Source organism: Kogia breviceps, chromosome 1 (assembly GCF_026419965.1).
Source record: "Kogia breviceps isolate mKogBre1 chromosome 1, mKogBre1 haplotype 1, whole genome shotgun sequence".
Taxonomy (NCBI): Eukaryota; Metazoa; Chordata; class Mammalia; order Artiodactyla; family Physeteridae; genus Kogia; species Kogia breviceps.
Genome location: NC_081310.1, coordinates 90,141,421 through 90,163,801, shown reverse-complemented (window position 1 = coordinate 90,163,801; position 22,381 = coordinate 90,141,421). Strand labels below are relative to the sequence as shown.

At 42.4% G+C, this 22,381-nt stretch overlaps 1 protein-coding gene across 2 annotated transcripts in view; it reads left to right on the top strand.

Moving 5' to 3' along the window:
* Window positions 1-21,873, top strand: part of SLAMF6 (SLAM family member 6) — a 29,299-nt gene extending 7,426 nt beyond the window's left edge. The window contains exons 2-8 of one of the 2 annotated variants that reach the window (XM_059067380.2): window positions 9,870-10,193; window positions 12,950-13,213; window positions 13,684-13,797; window positions 14,143-14,181; window positions 15,290-15,369; window positions 18,554-18,628; window positions 18,979-21,873. In XM_059067380.2, coding sequence (XP_058923363.1) covers window positions 9,870-10,193; window positions 12,950-13,213; window positions 13,684-13,797; window positions 14,143-14,181; window positions 15,290-15,369; window positions 18,554-18,628; window positions 18,979-19,032 — 950 coding nt within the window. In that variant the 3' untranslated portion in view covers window positions 19,033-21,873. The remainder of the gene's footprint in view (window positions 1-9,869; window positions 10,194-12,949; window positions 13,214-13,683; window positions 13,798-14,142; window positions 14,182-15,289; window positions 15,370-18,553; window positions 18,629-18,978) is intronic. The other variant, XM_067035350.1, reaches the window with a different exon arrangement.
* Window positions 21,874-22,381: the final 508 nt, after the last annotated feature.

Genomic DNA, 22,381 nt, shown 5'->3' with positions numbered 1-22,381 from the left:
CTGGTGGTGCTGAATTCTCTTAGCTTTTGCTTGTCTGTAAAGGTTTTGACTTCTTGTTCAAATCTGAATGAGAGTCTTGCAGGGTAGAGTATTCTTGGTTGTTGGTTCTTCCCTTCCATCATTTTAAATATATCATGCCAGAGAGACCTTCAAGATGGTGGAGGAGTAAGACGTGGAGATCATCTTCCTCCCCACAAATACATCAGAAATACATCTACATGTGGAACAACTCCTACAGAACACCTACTGAACGCTGGCAGAAGACTTCAGACTTTCCAAAAGACAAGAAACTCCCCATGTACCTGGGTAGGGCAAAAGAAAAAAGAAAAAAACAGAGATAAAAGAATAGGGAAGGGATCTGCACCTCTGGGAGGGAGCTGTGAAGGAGGAAAAGTTTCCACACACTAGGAAGCTCCTTCACTGATGGAGATGGGGGATGGGCGGGGGGAGGAAGCTTCAGATCTGCAGAGGAGAGCGCAGCAACAGGGGTGCAGAGGGCAAAGTGGAGAGATTCCCACACAGAGAATCGGTGCCAATCAGCACTCACCAGCCTGAGAGGCCTGTCTGCTCACCAGCCGGGGTGGGTGGAGGCTGGGAGCTGAGGCTCAGGCTTTGGAGGTCAGGTCCCAGGGAGTGGACTGGCGTTGGTTGCATGAACACAGCCTGAAGGGGACTACTGCTCCAAAGCTAGCAGGGAAGGAGTCCGGGAAAAAGTCTGGACTTGACTAAGAGGCAAGAGACCATTGTTTAGGGGTGCATGAGGAGAGGGGATTCACAGCACTGCCTAAATGAGCTTCAGAGGTAGGTGCGAGCTATCAACACAGACAACAGAGACAGGCATGAGATGCTAAGGCTGATGCTGCAGCCACCAAGAAGCCTGTGTGCAAGCAGGTCACTATCCACACCTCCCCTCCCGGGAGGCTGTGCAGCCCGCCACGGCCAGGGTCCCATGATCCAGGGACAACTTCCCCGGAAGAACACACAACAAGCCTCAGGCTATTGCAACATCATGCTGGCTTCTGCTGCTGCAGGCTCATCTGGCATTCCGTACCCTTCCCTCCCCCTGGCCTGGGTGAGCTAGAGCCCCCTAATCAGCTGCTACTGTAAGCCCAGGGCTGTCTGAGCAAATAACAGACGCCCTCAGGTGACCTACATGCAGAGGCGGGGCCAAATCCAAAGCTGAACCGCAGGAGCTGTGCGAACAAAGAAGAGAAAGGGAAATTTCTTCCAGCAGCCTCAGGAGCAGTGGATTATATCTCCACAGTCAACTTGATGTACCCTGCATCTGTGGAATACCTGAATAGACAACAAATCATCCCAAAATTGAGGCGGTGGATTTTGGGAGCAACTGTAGACTTGGGGTTTGCTTTCTGCTTCTAATTTGATCCTGGTTTTATGTTTATCTTAGTTTAGTATTTAGAGTTTATTATCATTGGAAGATTTGTTTAGTGATTTGGTTGCTCTCTTCCTCCTTTTATAGATAGAGAGATAGATAGATAGATTTTTTTCCTTTTTCTCTTTTTGTGAAGGTGTATGTGTATGCTTGTTTGTGTGACTTTGTCTGTATAGTTTTGCTTTTACCATTTGTCCTAGGGTTCTGTCTCTGTTTTTTTCAGCACTTGTTATCATTGGTGTATTTGTTTTTTGTTTTGGTTGCTCTCTTCTTTCTTTTTTTTTTCTTTTTTAATTACATTTTTTATTTTTAATAATTATTTTTAATTTTAATAACTTTTATTTTATTGTTTTTTCTTTCTTTCTTTCTTTTTGCCCTTTTCTTCTGAGCCACGTGGCTGGCAGGGTCTTGGTGCTCTGGCCGTGTGTCAGGCCTGTGCCTCTGATGTGGGATAGCTGAGTTCAAGACATTGGTCCACCAGAGACCTCCCAGCTCCATGTAATATCAAACAGCAAAAGCTCTTCCAGAGATCTCCATCTCAACACTAAGACCCAGCTCCACTCAATGATGAGCAAGATACAGTGCTGGACACCCTATGCCAAACAACTACCAAGACAGGAACACATCCCCACCCATTATCAGAGAGGCTGCCTAAAATCATAATAAAGTCACAGGCATCCCAAAGCACAGTGCCAGACATGGTCCTGCCCAATAGAAAGACAAGATCCAGCCTCATCCACCAGAACACAGGCACTGGTCCCCTCCACAAGGAAGCCTACACAACCCACTGAACCAACCTTAGCCACTGGGCCACTGGTGCAGACACCAAAAACAATGGGAACTATGAACTTGCAGCCTGTGAAAAGGAGACCCCAAACACAGTAAGTGAAGCAAAATGAGAAGACAGAGAAACACACAGCAGATGAAGGAGCAAGGTAAAAACCACCAGATCAAACAAATGAAGAGGAAATAGGCAGTCTACCTGAAAAAGAATTCAGAATAATGAGAGTTCTTCTGCCTCAGTTATTCTGCTATTGATTCCTTCTAGTATAGTTTACACTTCAGTTGTTGTATTGCTCATCTCTGTTTGTTCTTTAGTTCTTCTTGGTCTTTGTTAAACATTTCTTGCATCTTCTCAATCTTTGCCTCCATTCTTTTTCCAGGATCCTTGATCTTCTTCACTATCATTATTCTGAATTCTTTTTCTGGGAGGTTGCCTAGCTCCACTTCATTTTGTTTTTTTTCTGGGGTTTTATCTTGTTCCTTTATCTGGGACATAGTCCTCTGCCTTTTCATCTTGTCTATCTTTCTGTGACTATGGTTTTTGTTCTGCAGGCTGTAGGATTGCTTCTTGCTTCTGCTGTCTGCCTTCTGATGGATGAGACTATCCAAGAGGCTTGTGCAAGCTCCCTGATAGGAGGGACTGGAGGTGGGTAGAACTGGGTCTTGCTCTGGTGGGCAGAGCCTGTGCTCAGTAAAACTTTAATCTGCTTGTCTGCTGATGGGTGGGGATGTGTTCCCTCCCTGTTAGTTGTTTGGCCTGAGGCGACCCAGCACTGGAGCCTACAGGCTATATGGTGGGACTAGTGGCAGCCTCTGGGAAGGCTTACACCAGTGGGTACTTCCCAGAACTGCTGCTGTCAGTAACCTTGTCCCTGTAGTGAGACACAGCTGCCCATGTCTCTGCAGGAAACCCTCCAACACTAGCAGATAGGTTTGGTTCAGTCTCCTATGGGATCACTGCTCCTTTAGCCAGGTCCTCATACACACAAGACTTTCTGTGTGACCTCCAAGAGTGGAGTCTCTGTTTCCCCCAGTCCTTTGGAAGTCCTTCAATCAAATCCCACTGATCTTCAAAGTCAGATTCCCTGGAGATTCCTAGTCCCATTGCCAGACCCCCAGGCTCGAAAGCCTGACATTGGGCTCAGAACCTTCTGTCCAGTGGGAGAACTTCTGTGGTATAATTGTTCTCCAATTTGTGGATCGCCCACCTGGCAGATATGGGATTTGATTTTATCGTGATTGTGCCCCTCCCACTGTCTCAGTGCAGCTTCTCCTTTGTCTTTGGATGTGGGGTATTTTTTTTGGTGGGTTCCAGCGTCTTCCTGTCAATGCTCAGCAGTTAGTTGTGATTTCGGTGCTCTTGTAAGAGGAGGTGAGCCCATGTCCTTCTACTCCGCCATTTTCAACTAATCTATTTTAGGATTTTCTATCTATAAGATCATGTCCTCTGTGAATAGGAATAGTTCACTTTTTCCTTTCCAATTAAGATACTTTTTATTCTTTTTCTTGTCTATCTGCTGTAACTAGAACTTCCAGTACAGTGTTAAATAGAAGTGATGAATCTTTTTAAAAAAAATCTATTTATTTATTTTTGGCTGCATTGGGTCTTTGTTGCTGTGGGTGGGCTTTCTCTAGTTGCAGTGAGCTGGGGTTACTCTTAATTGCAGTAGGCAGGCTTCTCATTGCAGTGGCTTCTCTTGTGGAGCACAGGCTCTAGGCATGCAGGCTTCAGTAGTTATGGCACACAGGCTCAGTAGTTGTGGCTCACGGGCTCTAGAGCACAGGCTCAGTAGTTGTGGTGCACGGGCTCTAGAGCACAGGCTCAATAGTTGTGGTGCACGGGCTTTGTTGTTCCATGGCATGTGGGATCTTCTGGGATCAGGGATCGAATCCGTGTCCCCTGCATTGGCAGGTGGATTCTTAACCAATGCACCACCAGGGAAGTCCCTTCTATTCTTGAATAGAAAGTTAGATGTGGGTTTCTCAAATGCCTTTTAGCAAGGTGAGGAATTTCCCTTCTATTCTTAGATTCTTATGTGTGAAACAGTGTTGGATCTTGTTAAATGTTTTTTCTGTATTAATTGACATGATCATGTGTCTTTTTTCCTTAATTCTATTAATGTAGTATATTGCATTGATTGATTTTCACATGTTGAATCACTCTTGCATTCCTGAAATAAATTCCAATTAGTCTTGGTGTATAATCCTTTTAATACGCAGCTGGATTCAGTTAATATTTTGTTGAGGGTTTTTTTTTTTTTTTTTTTTTGCAGTACGTGGGCCTCTCACTGTTGTGGCCTCTCCCATTGCGGAGCACAGGCTCCGGACGCGCAGGCCTAGCGGCCATGGCTCACGGGCTTAGTTGCTCCGCGGCATGTGGGATCTTCCCGGACCAGGGCACGAACCCGTGTCTCCTGCATCGGCAGGCGGATTCTCAACCACTGCGCCACCAGGGAAGCCCTTGTTGAGGATTTTTACATCAATACTTATAAGGGATAGTGGTCCATAGTTTGTGCATGCATGCGTGTGTGTGTGTGTGTGTGTGTGTGTGTGTGTGTGTGTATGATATCTTTGGCTTTGGTAAAGGTAATGCCGGCCTCATAGGATGAATTAGAAAGTGTTTTCTCCTCTTCTTTTTTGGGGAAGTGTTTGAGAAGTATTGACGTTAATTTTCTTTAAATATTTGGTAGAATTCACCAGTGAAGCCATCTGGTCCTGGACTTTTCTTTATCAGAAGGTTTTTGATTACTGATTCAATCAATCTCTTGTTAAAGGTCCTCTTAGATTTTCTATTTCTTTTAAGTCAGTCTTAGTAATCTGTTTGTTTATAGAAATTTGTCTATTTCATCTAGGCTATCTAATTTGTTGCCATCCAGTTATTCATAATATTCTCTTATAATCGTTTTTATTTCTATAAGGTCTGCAGTAATGTCCACTCTTTCATTTCTAAGTTTAGTAATTTGAGCCTTCCCTATTGTTCTCTCAATTAATCTAGCTAAAAGTATGTCAATCTTCCAGATCTTTTCAAAGAACAAATTTTCCCTCTGAGCACTGTGTTCACTGCACCCTATAAGTTTTGGTATGTTGTATTTTCATTTTCACTTGTCTTACTCAAGATTCTGCCTTATATATCTCTTCCCTTCTCTATTAAATCTCTTGAGAAATCAGCCCCTACCCTCCTTCTGAACTTGTTTCATGCTGAGCTGAAACAACCCACTATATCTTTTTCCTACAGATAGGCCTAAGCCAGTCCTAGGCCTAAGCCATTCCCCTAGGTTAGATATCCCAAAGTTTCTCTGACTTTTCTCTTTTTTCAGAATCAGTTCAGCCTTATCTGCTTTCTTTATTCCTTCGCATTTCTCAAAAATACTCCATGTTTCTTAATACACTCAAAAAATATCATTCAGATAATCATTCAAGACACTTTACATTCTAATCTCAACCTACTTAGTATTCCAAGTTCCCTGGGCCAGATTCTGGGGGCATAAAGAGCTGACTGATACATTACTCATGTTTCCAGAGTGAGTGAAACATGTAAACAAACATACCCCAAATTTCTGCTGACTGAACATCCACACCAGGGGATGGACCTCAGCACCACCCCCATGCTCCAAGTGGCTCCCAGTGACTTATAAGGGATGCTTCCCATAGGCCCCCAAAGCAGCCTTCTGTTAAGGTCATGAGGCATCCTCCCAATTCTTAGTCTCTTCTGGTTCTAGACCTCCAAATCTGCTGCCAGCTGAACCACTTACAGAAGACCCCAATGCTCTGCAGAGAACATGGATATTCATGCCAAGGATGCTGACCCAGGACATTCCCAAAGCATCAGTGCTGATTCCAGGCAGAGTAGAGAAAAAGACCTTCTTGTGCCTTCTGGGCCACACCACATCATCTGGATCCCAAAGCAGCTCTCCTTCAGTCCAAAGTCTTTCAGAGGAGCCTTTGAACTTTTTCAGTAACTTCTTACCTTTACCTTCCTTAAGCACAGTGGCTCTCATCTTCTTTTTTTTCTTAGACTTGCAGTGAATTACTTCTACCAACCCTTTCTCTTTCTATAACTTCTCCTCTTCTCCCACCACAAACTCCTTTCTCCTCCCCTGTACCAATGCAAACCCCACAAATATAAGCAAAGGCAAACAGATATTTGAACTTATCCTTGAAGGATAAATAGGAGCTCACCAGATGGGAAAATGTGAGCAAGGTATTTCAGGCAAAGGGAACAACAGAGCAAAGAAAGAGCTGAGCATTCTTGAAATAATCAAGCAATGGAGAACTTCTTGTTTTTTTCAAAACCCTACTACAATGTTACCTTCTCTGCGAAGTGTTCCCTGACAACTCCCAACCCTTTCTGGCCCATCATTTTCACTATTTATGCTCCTATAGCGCATTTATCTCCATCAATTCAACATTTATTGAGCTCAAAATTGTGCTAAATGCTAGGAATACAGAGATAATAAGCATAATCCCTACCCTCAAGATTATGAAAAATAGAGGAAAAGAACATTTTAACTATATCTAACAGAAAGAAACACTTGATACTGAGTGTGTAGTGTGCAATTAGTAGTGTGAGGACAATTCAGAAGCAAACCTTATCCTAGGTGAGTTAGGCGTCTAACTCACCACACCATAGCTACATGTTTACCTGTCAGACTCCTCTACCACACGGTGAGTCCAGAGGACGGATAATGTCTTATTCATTTCTATATTCAGTCTTCAGTCCAGAAACTGGTACATAAAAGGAATCTAATAAATATGGTCTGAATGCCATGATTTCTAAGGCTTTTACTCACTGAATTGGCACAGAGCTGAGCAAATAGTACAATGAATGGCCTGTTAAATAAATGAATGATGTCAATCTATAAAAACAAAGGAAACTTAAAGGTCTGTGCTAGAGAAGGAAGAACAGTTTCTGGAGAGTCTTTGGGCCACAGGGTATTCCGAGATCCCTTACAAAGAGAAACTGGTCCTAAACATCCTGGGCAGAGAACCTCCAAAACAAAGGATGAAGCTGTGCTCATTCACTCAGCAATATTCATTGGGTGCCGACTATGTGCCAAGCACTGTTCAAGAATGTCCACCACTGTGAACAAGACAGAAAAAAATCCTTGCTTTCATGGAGCTTACATTCTTATAGAAGGGAAAAAGAACAAAAAAACAAATATGCAAATTACAAAGTATGGTAGAAAGAAAGTATTACAGAGAAAAACAAATTCAAAGGCAATGAGTACACAGGAGTGAGGGCTTGTGGTGAGGAAAGCTTGGTCACAGAAGGCCTCCTTGAGAGGTGATGTTTGCATTAAAGACCTTATGGAGATGAAAGAGTGAGCCATGTGGACACCTGAGGGAAGAGCATTCTAGGCGGAGGGACTTACAAGTGTTCAACTCTGGCCTGTTCAAGGAATAATCAGGCCAGCATAGTGGGAGCAAAGGGAACAAGGGGGAGAGTTATAGGAAATTAGGCTAAAAAGAGAAAAATGACCAGATCATTTTGGCCCTCATAGGCCATTGTAATTGCTTTGTTTTGTTTTTTCTTGTTGTTTTAACCTCTTTTACTGAAATATAGCATATAAAGAGAAAATTACAAATTCTAAGTGTCAGCTCAATGAATAATCATAAAATGAATAAATCTGTGTATCCAGACACAGGTTAAGAAATGGCACATTACCAGCAGCCCAGAAAACCCCCTCTATGCTCCCTCCTACTTGCTATCCCTCCCTCCTCCTCAAAGATAACCCTATCCTGACTTCTAAAAGAATAGATTTGTTTTGCCTGTTTTTTTTACTTTAAATAAATGTAAGCATGACACTGTATTCTATTTGTATTTGTATTTTCTTTTTTCACTCAAGATTTTGCTTGTGATATTCACCCATGTGATTCCGAGAGGAAAGAATGGTCAAATGACAAACAACAGCATGTTAAAGTGCTGATGGGAAAGACGTAGTAAAGAGGGGGAATTGATGGCAGTGTTCATGTGACAGGCATGCATGTGACAATTTGAGAAAAAGAGAGGAAGTGTGAGGTCACCCAGGAGCTGAGTGCAAAGATCCCAAGAGACATTTCCCCCCCCTACTCAGATCCTCTCCTGAGAACTAAGAGGTCTTGAGAAGGTTAAGTTTGTGGTAATGGTTACCTATTCATTGATTCACTCAAACGTTTCCAGATCCTACTTTGTGTCAGGCACAGTGCTGAGATATAAAGATAATTAAGGCATGGTCAGCTGGACAAACAAGTAAACAGAGGGCTAAAAAAATGGTATGATAAATGCTAGGAATTTGGCAAAGGGTGGTAAAGAAACTTCTTTAAGAATGGGCTGGGCTTCCCTGGCGGCGCAGTGGTTGAGAATCTGCCTGCCAATGCAGGGGACATGGGTTCGAGCCCTGGTCTGGGAAGATCCCACATGCCGCGGAGCAACTAAGCCCGTGAGCCACAACTACTGAGCCTGCACGTCTGGAGCTTGTGCTCCACATCAAGAGAGGCCACGACAGTGAGAGGCCTGCGCACCGCGATGAAGAGAGGCCCCCGCTTGCCGCAACTAGAGAAGGCCCTCGCACAGAGACGAAGACCCAACACAGCCAAAAAATAAATAAATTAATTAAAAAAAAAAAAAAAGAATGGTCTTCCCATGGGCTTCCCTTGGGCTTCCCTGGTGGCGCAGTGGTTGTGAATCCGCCTGCCGATGCAGGGGACATGGGTTCGTGCCCCGGTCCGGGAGGATCCCACATGCCGCGGAGCGGCTGGGCCTGTGAGCCATGGCCGCTGAGCCTGCGCGTCTGGAGCCTGTGCTCCGCAACGGGAGAGGCCACAACAGTGAGAGGCCCGCGTACCGCAAAAAAAAAAAAAAAAAGAGTGTGACAATTTCACCTTTTTTGCTTGAACATTAATGACTCTGAGATAGGCTCATGAGAGTATAGTCATTATATGTTACTTTGAGGTTATATGTATTACTTTTATGCTTATCAGTTTTTATCTCCTCAACTACTAGACAATAATCTTTTGGGAGAAGAAAAGATATCTTCTGATATCATGGAAAGAGCACAAAGTAGTTAGAGTCAAAGGAGTTGGGTCTGAATCTTGACTCTGTTATTCCTTAGCCAGGTAACCCTGGGAAAATCAGGTAACCTCTCTGTTCCTCAGATCTTTGTCTATAAATGGAGATGGTAATATTCATCCTACTGCCTCACAGAATTGTTGTCAGTGTCGAATGAAATAATGTATAAGAACTGTAAATTCCTATTATTAGTCCTCTAAATCTCACAAACCTACTATGCTGAACACAGTAGGTATTTAATAAATGTCAAGTTTTGATTATATTTCATCAGCAAAGACTTGTGGATTTTGAAGTCTGTGCCAGAGAGTTGATGTAGTTGTCCCTCTCTATCTCATGCCCAGATAACTCAGAGGCTGGGGTCAGATAGTGTGGCCATGACGCAGGAGTGACCAGCTAGTGTGGGAGGGTAGACTGGCCAGGATCATCTGGACCAACTACTCCTTAAACAAGAGTGCCAGACATTTTGCTGGGGTGGAACCTCTGTGATTGCCCATTTCAACACTCCTCCTAACCGTTTCCCTTTTCATCATATTTCTGGGCTTCAGTATCAGAGAGCTCTAACTGACTGGCAGAGTATGGAGAAAGGGTGTGGGGAGCAGAGGGAGGGCAGGGAGAGTTATAGCAGTCTCCTTTCTGTGTTCACAGGGAACACAGTTTCACAAACCAGCTCAACCCCATTGATTGTGAACGGGGTCATGGGGGAGTCTGTAACACTTACCCTGAAGTTTCCTGTGGAAGAGAAGATCATGTCCATCACCTGGCTTCATGACGGAAAATCTATCATCTTCATAGAGCCAAATGAACCACTAAACAGGGTGACTGACCCAAAGCGGAAAAATCAGTTGAAGGTCATCGAGTCCTACTCCTTGCAGATCAGCAACCTGACGATGGCAGACACAGGATCTTACAGAGCCCAGATAACCACACCGACCTCTTCACTGTTTACCAGTTATGATCTGAGGATCTTCAGTGAGTCAAAGCATGGGGTGTAATTGTGTATGGACTGAAAAATAGTACATATTTCAATTCTATGTGACTGTAAGTGTGCACTATAGCTTAATGGTAAAAAGCATGACATTTGGAGCTAGACTGAGGTCCAGCAACAAAACAATTCAATGGCATTGCACAGCAGTTAGTGACAGAGCTAAGATTAGAACCTAAATCTTGTGACTTCTAGACCCTGTACTAGGCTCCATTACACTGTTGAGACAAGTTCCTTCTACTACTATTTAGAAGACCAAGCACAACTTCTTCTGCAACAACCACACTCCTGAGGCTGAATGCCAATGCCTTCTCAGGGCCTTTTGGAGTACCTCTCCTTCAAAGGCACATACACAGAGAGATGTGTAAGCTACACCAACATGTTTTACAATTGTGCAAAGGAATTTTAAGATATAAATTATATAGTTTTAAAAAAAACACTGGCCAATTGTTCTGTATGTACTAGGCTAGGGATGGCAAAGATTTGATCTTATGGGCCAATATCAATTAATTGGGAGTAACTGTCTAGGGTTCAGTGTTAAGAAAGATATCAGAGTCATGTTGTTTATTCACTGAGTCAACAATATTTGTTAGCCAGGGATAATATACGAGACAGTGTTTTAGGCCCTTGAAATACATCAGTGAACAAAACAAAGATCCCTACCCTCATGGAACTGACATTCTGAGTGGGGAATATGGGAGCAATAATAAACAGTACACATAATATATAAACAAATGACACAGTAAGCTGCGAGTGCTATGGAGAAAGAGAGATTAGAACAGAATAAGGAGCATCAGAAGTGCCAGAGAGCAGTGGTCAACTTTAAATGGAGTGGTCATAATAAGCCTCATTGAGAAGATGACATTAGAGCCAAGACATGTTGGAGGTAAAAGAGTGAGCCATGCAGATACCTGGATGAATAGCCATCCCTCACAAGCACTCCTTGTGTCTGGTAGCTCAAGGAATATAAAGAAGGTCAAACATCAAGGAGCAGAGTAAGAGAGAGCAATAGGAAATGAGGTCAGTAAGGAAGTAGGGGGCCATATCTTCTACGGCTATGAGAGCCATCACAAGGACTTTGGCTTCTATTTTCGGGGAATGGACAACTATTGGAGGGTTTTTCAGAGAAGTAATATAATTTAACTTACTTATTTAAAGGATCTCTTTGGACAAAGGTGGAAGCCACTGAACCAATTAGGAAGCCATTGCAACTATCTAAGCAAGAGGTAATACTGGCTTGGATCAGAGTGGGAGCAGTGGAGGTAGTGAGAAGTGGTTGGATTCTGGATATATTTTAGAGGAAATACCAGCAGGATTTTGTGATGTGGGAGTATGAGAGGAAAAGATGAGTCAGGGGTGACTCCAGGGCTTTTGGTTTGGATGACTGGAAGGATGCAGTTGTTGGCAACTAAGATGGGGAAAGTTGCAGATTGAGAAGGTTTTGGAGAGAAAAACAGGAATCTTTTTGAACATGTTGAGTTGGAGATACACATTATATCTAGGTGGAAATATCAAGTCAGTAGTTATATATTCATCAAGTGGAGAAAGATATCAAGATAGGTTTTTGAGGTCTGCAACAGACATTGGCTGAAGGAGATGTAATATTCATGCCAAGTATTTGCCATTTCTGTGCTACGTGCTATCTCATTTAATCCTCATAATTACCCAAGAAGTAAGTATTATTGCCCAGTTTCATAGATGAGGAAACTTAGACATGAAGAGACTAAAATTTGTCCATGTAGCCAGTAAATGACAAAGCCTTGATTCTAACCTAGGTCTTCCTAACTCCAAATCCAACACTCTTGCCATGACATGAAAATTCTGTTCTAGCAAAATATGTTCCACGACCCCTACTCAGTTAGCTAAGCTTAAAGCATTACTTAATTTCTTCTAATCAGACAGTTGGAGTCATTCTGTTTCTATTGGGTCACATTTATTTCAACCCTTGGGCAGAGTCTAGGTCAGAGGGCTTTTCTGTACTGCTTTCACGTCCCCATTGATTCACAGCCACTGACACCTTACTAGGTGATATTTTCTGGTCTGTTCTCAGATATTTCTGCAACATATGTAATCCCAAATATATTGCACTTCTTTCTTCCCCAGAATTTCTTGCTTTCTCTCTGTTTCTTCACTTCTTCCTTTCCTAATTCCTTAGTTCTCAACATTTCCCTTTCTGACTTGGTGACACTCTACATCAAGGTCTCTTTGTCATCATTTGAGCCAGCATCAGCTCCAGTGAGAACCAATATTCCCACAGATTTATGGGAAATACAGTTCTCCAAGAGTGTTAAGTTTTTTCTTCCATCCCATCTAGGGAATTCTGACAATGGAGAAGTGTGCCTTCTCTTCTGGTTTCGCACCTGGCTAAGGTAGGGCTGGCCCTTAGCTTAGTCTCCAAATTATCTTTACACGAGGAGCAGTGAATAAGGGCTAGAAGGACCCCCAGGAATAAACTGGAGCTCCAAAAATTAAAGTGATCAGCTCAAAATGACCTAACTAGTTGGCGACAACCCCAGTCTTTCCCTTCCCTCTCTCCCACTGCCTACTCTGTCTCATACTGATGTCCCTTATCATTTGGTCACCCCAGACCTTGATGTCATCAAGTAGGCAGTACATGCAGAGTTATTTACAGAGTACACAGCAGTGTCAGGTGGAATACAGAAACATCGAGGTGAGAGATATTTTTCACAGAGGGCTGAGCCAAGCCATTTGTCCTTAATCCAGGCCTGTTCTCTGCACACAGGAAGACTGAGGAACTTACAAGTTGTCTCTCACACCAAATGGTCTAAAAACAGGACCTGTGAGATCCACCTGACCTGCTCTGTGGACAATCCAAAGGATAGCGTCTTATTCAGGTGGCAGGTCTCAGGAAACACACTTCAAAGTGATGCAAACCTCACTGTCTCCTGGGACCCCAAGAGTTTCGATGAAGAGACCTACACCTGCGTAGCTGAGAATGCTGTCAGCAATTCATCCTTCTCTGTCTCTGTCCAGAGTCTCTGCCAAAGTAAGTCTGTCTCAGGTCTCTCTGAGAGCCTTGAGTAGCTGTGGGGTGTGGGGTGTCTCTCGTGCTCTTTATGATTCCTAAAACAGCAGCCCAGTAGGAGGCAGCCAAGTGACACTGGGAAGGGATAGACATCCCCTGGGGCTCCATGCCTCTCACTCCCCCAGAGGTCTCTCCTTCCTCCCTCTCCCTCCACCAACCCTTTCTCCAGACCACTCAGAGCCCAAGAGAAAAGTCCTTGGGAAGGCAGGATTGCTTCCTCCCACTGGCTCTACCAGGCTCCACCATGCCCTGTCTGCCTAAAGGGGACTCCCACTCCCAGAAAGCCTACTCAGACCCCCAGAGCCTCTGGGTATAGATGAACCCACCCAATCCCCAAAGATGGTCTAAAAGAGATGCAGTAGAGGCTCTAAAAAACCACTCTGGGCCTCACTCAATGTGTCTCAAGTGCAACTTCTTTTTTTTCTTTTTAGGTGTTACTAATGAAAAAAATGAACACCTGGATACCACGTGGATTGTAGTGGCAGTTTCTTCAATATGTATAGTCGTAGTCATCATCGTGTTATTTGTTTGGAGGAAAAAAATAGGTTTCCTTCCTTCCTACTTACTGTCTCTTCTCCAAGGTTCCAGAGACTTAGTGTTTGGGGCCTCCACAAGACTCTGTCTTGTAGAAGACAGATAAAGGGAGGGAGGATGCAAACCCTGGCTCATCTGGTCCACTGGGACAACACCTGGGTTGTGAATATACATGTGCTAATTTCCTAGAAAAGTGTCTTACTGGTAAATGCAGGACCCAGTCTCAGGGCCTGCCTGCCCTTCCCTTTCGGGTCCCCTTCCACCACACCCTCTAGAGAGACACATCTATGGGTAGGGGGTGGAAGGCTTCTCTCACTATAGTCACAGATTTCAAATTCCCTGATTTTATTTTTCAGGTTTCTTTCAATTCTCTACTCAGCAAACCCAGTGTCCTGGTGAGCATCCAGACTCTTAACTCCCTATCATAAAACAGATAGGAAGAGCCAAGTGAAAAGGAAAGTGGGATTGTAAAACAGTTATACTCAAATAAAGATGTTAAAAAAAAAAAAAAAAGGAAAGTGGGGCATTCAGAGGGCTGGATAATGAGAGAGGAGGGAGTCAGAATGTCATTACTCAGATGGACCAGATGGTGCAAGGGGATAAGACCTGGAACTGTGCAAGTTTGTCGCCTGTGCAACTTACAGGTCCCTTACAAGAATGCAAACTGATCACTCATACAATTTCTTGGGGTAGGATTAGGGTCATTCCCCACTCTGCCAATGGAGAGACTAAGCGCCAGTGAAAGGACTCATGACCTGTCCATTATCAACAGGAGGTGCAGGGTAAAGACAGGATTACAGCATCAAATGCCCAAAGGCAAACTGTTGGCCCCATCACTCTCTTCAGCCAGGGTTTGGGCATTGAGTGGACATAGTCAAAAGAGAAATTATGATATAGAGACAGAAACACAGGCTCTAGACTCAGATTGGCATTGAGTCTCATTTCATGGGTGAGAGATACATGACTTCATGCATGGAGGACCTGGCATGAGGTTTGGAGTCAGAAGGCATGCATTCAAATTCTTGTCTGATCACTTCCTGTGTGAGTCTGCACCAAGTCTGTAAAACTTTCTGAGCCTCCAGTTCCTCATCTCTAATATAATCAAACCCACTCTAAGGAGCTCTGAAAAGTTTAATAGTATTATATATGTGAAATAATCTGGCTCCATTATGCTCACCAGTGAGGTTCTCTAGCTCCTGTGTAGGCAGTGCTATTTGGTCCCAGAAGCTTCCCTTCCTGTGAAGCCAGAGGGAGGCTCTGAGACTTTAGGATAGCTCAAGACTATGTGCCCCTGAGGAGATGAGGTCAGAAATAGATCACATGGCTGAGAATGTTCTGGTTCAACCCAGAACTCCAGACTGTCATAAATGAATGAACCCTAAGGAAAGGCCATGCTTTGAACTACTGCCTCTCTGGGGTCAGAGAATGGCCTGGGGTAGACAAGGTCCTGGGAGAACAGACCAGAGTCCTTCAGCTACTGACTGTGCTTTCCTGTGTTAACAGCAGAGACTGTGAGGAACTTAGAGTATGCTTCCTTCTCTCCAGGGAACACTGTGTATGTTCATGTCACCCATTCAAACAAGGTGAGTATTTTCAGGTTTATACTCCTTCATGGTCATTATTTTTACAGTCATTATACATGACCTTGTCACCAAACTTTTCTAAATCCAAATGACATACACCATTGAGGAGAGGCAAAGGCAGTGACAAGAACTGCAGAGTTATGTGCGGGACCTTTCTAGCCTTCAATGCTCACACCTCAATAGAATGTTGACTTATACCCTGCTTTACATTGCTTAATCTAACTGCTTAATGCATCAGTAAGTCTTGTCCCTTCAGCTTAATTACCAGCTACCTGGAAGTGAAAATTATGTCTTCCTCTCTCTTCCCCTATGTCTTAGCATGATGCTCAGTAAATACTTGCTGGATGGATCAGAGTTCATTTAAGTTTGAGAGCCCACAGAGGGCACGATTCTGTATCAGGGGCTTTCTCATCCTGGATGTAGGGGAAATAGGGGAGCTCAGAATAGTCTCTCGAGAGGGAAAAGGGGGCAAGAATTTGCAATCCCTCAACAGTAGAGGACACTAAAGGCATGAGCAGTCCTCAATCGTCCCCTGCCCTCTAGCAACATAACAGGATGGCCTTGGTCAGGCATCAGGAACTCCTTGTCATGCATCAGCAATTCCCCATCAACCCCAAAATAAAGCACCTGCAGGTGCTTTAGGTACATTTCTAAATAACACTACACATCCTAGGAGGCCATTTTCCATGTCTTCTGAAAAATAAGCCAAGAGAGCCAGCATTCTTCAGTTGATGGAAACAATGGTCTGGCTAGAAATCTTGGATTCCACAAGCAAATCTCCCTTCACAAAGCCCCTCACAGGTGTTTGCAAAGTAGACTCCGAAGCTAGCAAACAATAAGAAGTGCTCTCACTTCAGATATTTCAATTGCCTTTCCAATTTTCTCTTGAAGACAAGATGAATTACTTGCAACAAACCAAGAAACTTTCCGGCAAGTTTGTTAACTTTTGCTTAGCAAAACATGGTACTTTGGAGAGTTTCAGAGGTTTTGATAACACCCCAAATATGCCTTAATTAACTTAAAATGCCAAAAACTATGAGCATGGGGGACTTCTGGTACTGCCAGACTTTTTATTCCAAGCAGAGCCATTCTTAAGACAAGATATTCCTGCTCTACCAGTTCCCCATGCTTGAGGAGAACCCCAATGACATGATGACCAGGCAAATAGAATCACAGGGGTAAAATGAAGCAGGCAATAACTCCAGTTATAGGTAGTAAAGATCTGAGACAAAAGATGTAATAAAATAACCATCTGGTGTGTAGGTTAGTTCCTAAAAATACAGGAAGGAGAGTAGAGTTGGATGCAGGACAAGAATGCTTGGGCTTCCCTGGTGGCGCAGTGGTTGAGAGTCCGCCTGCCGATGCAGGGGACATGGGTTCGTGCCCCGGTCCGGGAAGATGCCACATGCCGCGGAGCGGCTGGGGCCGTGAGCCATGGCCGCTGAGCCTGCGCATCCAGAGCCAGTGCTCCGCAACGGGAGAGGCCACAGCGGTAAGAGGCCCGCGTACTGAAAAAAAAAAAAAAAAGAATGCTTTCTTTTCTTCGCACCACCTGCCAACAAGGTCGCCCTTCTGTCTCGCTCTGGTTCTTTTTTTTTTTTTTTTTTAAAAAAAAAAATCTTTATTGGAGTATAATTGTTTTACAATAGTGTGTTAGTTTCTCCTTTACAGCAAAGTGAATCAGTTATACATATACATATGTTCCCATATCTCTTCCCTCTTGAGTCACCCTCCCTCCCACCCTCCCTATCCCACCCCTCTAGGTGGTCACAAAGCACAGAGGTGAACTCCCTGTGCTATGCGGCAGTTTCCCACTAGCTATCTAATTTACATTTGGTAGTGTGTATATGTCCATGCCACTCTCTCACTTCGTCACAGTTTACCCTTCCCCCTCCCCATATCCTCAAGTCCATGCTCTAGTAGGTCTGTATTTTATTCCAGTCCTACCACTAATCTCTTCATGACATTTTTTTTTCTTAGATTCCATATATATGTGTTAGCATACGGTATTTGTTTTTCTCCTTCTGACTTACTTGAGCCCACCGGTTTGCTGGAGTGTTGTGCTTCTGTTTGGGGCTCAGGAAAGGTGATTAATCCTTCACAGGTTTAAGAGCTAATCGTGCTTTGTTTCCAGCTTCTCTTGCTAAACACTCCCTAAACTTCCTCCTGAAGAACTTTGACATCATACCTCTTTTGTCACACTGCCTTTCCCAAGAATATACAGTAAGTCCCTTCCATACGAATGAGTTCCATTCTGAGAGCATGCTCGTAAGTCCAATTTGTTCATAAATCCAACAAAGGTAGCCTAGATACCCAACTAACACAATCAGCTATATAGTACTGTACTGTAATAGGTTTATAATGCTTTTCAAAAAAATAATACATAAAAAACAAAAAAAACCACAAAACATAAAGAAAACATTTTTAATCTTACAGTACAGTACCTTGAAAAGTACAGTAATATGGTACAAGAGCTGGCATACAGGGGCTGGCATCGAGTGAACAGGCAAGCAGAGTTACTGACTGGCAGAGGAAGAGGACATGGGAGATGGCAGAGCTGAAGGATCTCCTGCAATAGGAGGTGGAGGGCAAGCTGCAATTTCACCCATGCCTGAGGTTGATGGCACAGTTCTGGTTCCTTGCTGCATTCAATTTTATCTATTCTCTTGAAAAAATGATCCTGTGAGGTCTCGGTAGTAGCTTTTTTTTTTCTCACCATAGATGACACGGTAGCACTGGATCGCATTCTGAACGGCTGCCGCAACCTTCATGTACTGTTCTATATTTGGGTCCTGTGCCTCAAAAACTAACAGTGCCTCCTCAAATAAAGAAAATCCCCTTGCCATTTCCTGTAACGTGAATCTCTTCAGTTCTTCAATTACTTCTTCTTCCTTTTGTCTCTCTTCTTTCTTTGAGGCTCCAATTCTATCAGGTCTTCATTAATAAGCTACACAAGGTAAGTACACAAAATCTTGTGTACTTACTTTGTTGTCAAGTACACAACCACTTGCAATGACAATGTACACCAGACATGTGAACTAACTTACATGACTGGACATGTGAACACACGTTCACATCTTTGAAATAGCACAACTTGAAGTCTCATAAGTAGGGGACTTACTGTATCTGTGCATGAGTACATTTCTCTTTATGTGAGCCAAATTGGTATGATTGTGTTTTACAGGAAATGGAAATCCCAAAACCTGTGAAAAACAATGACCCCGCCACAATTTACTCTGAAGTTCAACAGTCCCAAGAGGTAAGCCTATGATCGACATCTCTTTTTACATTCTTACCTCTCTTCTCAGACCTATGACTTTGCAAATATAATCAAAGTAAAGGGGCCATTTTACAGATGCACAAATATCAGCAGGATACAGAAAGTCTCAGGACAGCTCCAAAACATATCCAAGAAGCTATCTTGTATTAGGATCACCACACATAACTGAGTTTTTAACCTACTTGTTTTTTAAATTTAATCCTGCTTATGCTGTCAATATCCCTTCCTGCCTATTAGTGCTCTCCAAACCACCTCTATATCCATGAGGAGTGGCCTGACGCTCTAGTCCCTATTGACCTACTTTATTTTTCTCTTTTTTTCCATTACAGAAAGCCAATCTATTCCAGGACAACTGCCCTTCACCATGTCATGTAAGTTGCTGAAAGTCTTCAAAGGAATTCAGGAACAACACATCTTCTCCTAATCCTATGAGAGAGAAGAGAGCCTGGTTTCTGGCTGACCACAGAATTTGAATATCTAGGATTATCAGACTTGAATCTGCTTACCTAGGTCAAACATTTGAGGAATAACATCATCTCCAGCATATAACCCAAATAACAATTTCTAATCAGCTCCAAGTGAAAACATACATCAGATACCATGCTTGAAAAAATCCTCAACAAAATACTAGCAATCCGAATCCAACAATACATTAAAAGGATCATGCACAATGATCAATATCAATTGATTAATTTCAATATCTGCAAATCAATTGGTTTGATACACCACATCAACAAATTGAAGAATATGCCAGGAATGCAAGGATTCTTCAATATAGGCAAATCAATCAACATGATACACCATATTAACAAACTGAAGGAGAAAAACCATATGATCATCTCAATAGATGCAGAGAAAGCTTTTTACAAAATTCAACACCGATTTATGATAAATACCCTGCAGAAAGTAGGCATAGAGGGAACTTTCCTCAACATAATAAAGGCCATATATGACAAACCCACAGCCAACATCATCCTCAAAGGTGAAAAACTGAAACCATTTCCACTAAGATCAGGAACAAGACAAGGTTGCCCACTCTCACCACTCTTATACAACATTGTTTTGGAAGTTCTAGCCACAGCAATCAGAGAAGAAAAAGAAATAAAAGGAATTCAAATCAGTAAAGAAGAAGTAAAGATGTCACTGTTTGCAGATGACATGACACTATACACAGAGAATCCTAAGGATGCTACCAGAAAACTACTAGAGCTAATCAATGAATGTGGTAAAGTAGTAGGATACAAAATTAATGCACAGAAATCTCTTGCATTCCTGGACAATAATGATGAAAAATCTGAAAATGAAATTAAGAAAACACTCCCATTTACCATTGCAACAAAAAGAATAAAATATCTAATAATAAACCTACCTAAGGAGAAAAAAGACCTGTATGCAGAAAATTATAAGACACTGATGAAGGAAATTTAAGATGATACAAATAGATGGAGAGATATACCAAGTTCTTGGATTGGAAGAATCAACATTGTAAAAATGACTCTACTACCCAAAGCAATCTACAGATTCAGTGCATTCCCTATCAAACTACCACTGGCATTTTCACAGAAGTAGAACAAAAAATTTCACAATTTGTATGGAAACATAAAAGACCCCAAATAACCAAAGCAATCTTGAGAAAGAAAAATGGAACTGGAGGAATCAGGTGCCCTGACTTCAGACTATACTACAAAGCTACAGTGATTAAGACAGTATGGTACTGGCACAAAAACAGAAATATAGATCAATGGAACAGGATAGAAAGCCCAGAGATAAACCCACACACATATGGTCACCTTATTTTTGATAAAGGAGGCAAGAATATACAGTGCAGAAAAGACAGCCTCTTCAATAAGTGGTGCTGGGAAAATTGGACAGTTACATGTAAAAGTATGAAATTAGAACACTCCATAACACTATACACAAAAATAAACTCAAAATGGGTTAAAGACCTAAATGTAAGGCCAGACACTATCAAACTCTTAGAGGAAAACATAGGCACAACACTCTATGACATAAATCACAGCAAGATCCTTTTTGACCCACCTCCTAGAGAAACGGAAATAAAAACAAAAATAAACAAATGGGACCTAATGAAACTTAAAACCTTTTGCACAGCAAAGAATATGATAATCAAGACCAAAAGACAACCCTCCGAATGGGAGAAAATAGTTGCAAATGAAGCAACTGACAAAGGATTAATCTCCAAAATTTACAAGCAGTTCATGCAGCTCAATAACAAAAAAACAAACAACCCAATCCAAAAATGGGCAGAAGACCTAAATAGACATTTCTCCAAAAAATATATACAGATTGACAACCAACACATGAAAGGATGCTCAACATCATTAGAGAAATGCAAAACAAAACTACAATGAGATATCATCTCACACTGGTCAGAATGGCCATCATCAAAAAATCTAGAAACAATAAATGCTGGAGAGGGTGTGGAGAAAAGGGAACACTCTTGCACTGTTGGTGGGAATGTAAATTGATACAGCCACTATGGAGAACAGTATGGAGGTTCCTTAAAAAACTACAAATAGAACTACCATACGACCCCTCAATCCCACTACTGGGCATATACCCTGAGAAAACCATAATTCAAAAAGAGTCATGTACCAAAATGTTCAGTGCAGCTCTATTTACAATAACCAGACCATGGAAACAACCTAAGTGTCCATCGACAGATGAATGGATAAAGAAGATGTGGCACATATATACAATGGAATATTACTCAGCCATAAAAAGAAACAAAATTGAGTTATTTGTAGTGAGGTGGATGGACCTGGAGTCTGCCATACAGAGTGAAGTAAGTCAGAAAGAGAAAAACAAATACCGTATGCTAACACATATATATGGAATCTAAGAAAAAAATGTCATGAAGAGCCTAGGGGTAGGATGGGAATGAAACACATACCTACTAGAGCATGGCCTTGAGGATATGGGGAGGGGGAAGGGTAAGCTGTGACGAAGTGAGAGAGTGGCATGGACATATATACACTACCAAAGGTAGGGTGGATAGCTAGTGGGAAGCAGCTGCATGGCCCAGGGAGATTAGCTAGGTGGTTTGTGACCACCTAGAGGGGCGGAATAGGAAGGGTGAGAGTGAGGGAGACACAAGAGGGAAGAGATATGGGAACATATGTATATGTATAATTGATTCACTTTGTTGTAAAGCAGGAACTAACACACCATTGTAAAGCAATTATACTCCAATAAAGAAGTTTAAAAAAAAAGTATGGCTTCTACTGAATGCATATCACTTTCACACCATTGTAAAGTCAAAAAGTTAAACCCTCATAAGCCAAGGACTGTCTGTGCTTACCTTTACCAATGGGATTTATATTTTCATATGCTTTGGTGTTGCTCTTTAGTATCCTTTCATTTCAATATGAATAACTTCCCTTAGCACTTCTTGTAAGGTAGGTCTAGTGATGATGGACTCTCTCAGTTTTTATTTGCCTGGGACAGTCTTTATCTCTCTTTCATTTCTAAAGGAGTTTTGCCAGGTATAATATTCTTGTTGGCAGTTGTCTTCTTTCATCATTTTGAATATATCATTCCACTCCCTCCTGACCTGCAAGGTTTCTGCTGAGAAACCTCTGACAGTTTTATGGGGATTCCCTTGTATTTGACAAGTCATTTTCCTCCTGCTGCTTTCAAAATTCTCCGTTTTTGACTTTTGACAATTTAATTACAATGTGTCTTGGTGTAGATCTTTTTGTGTTTTTTTTT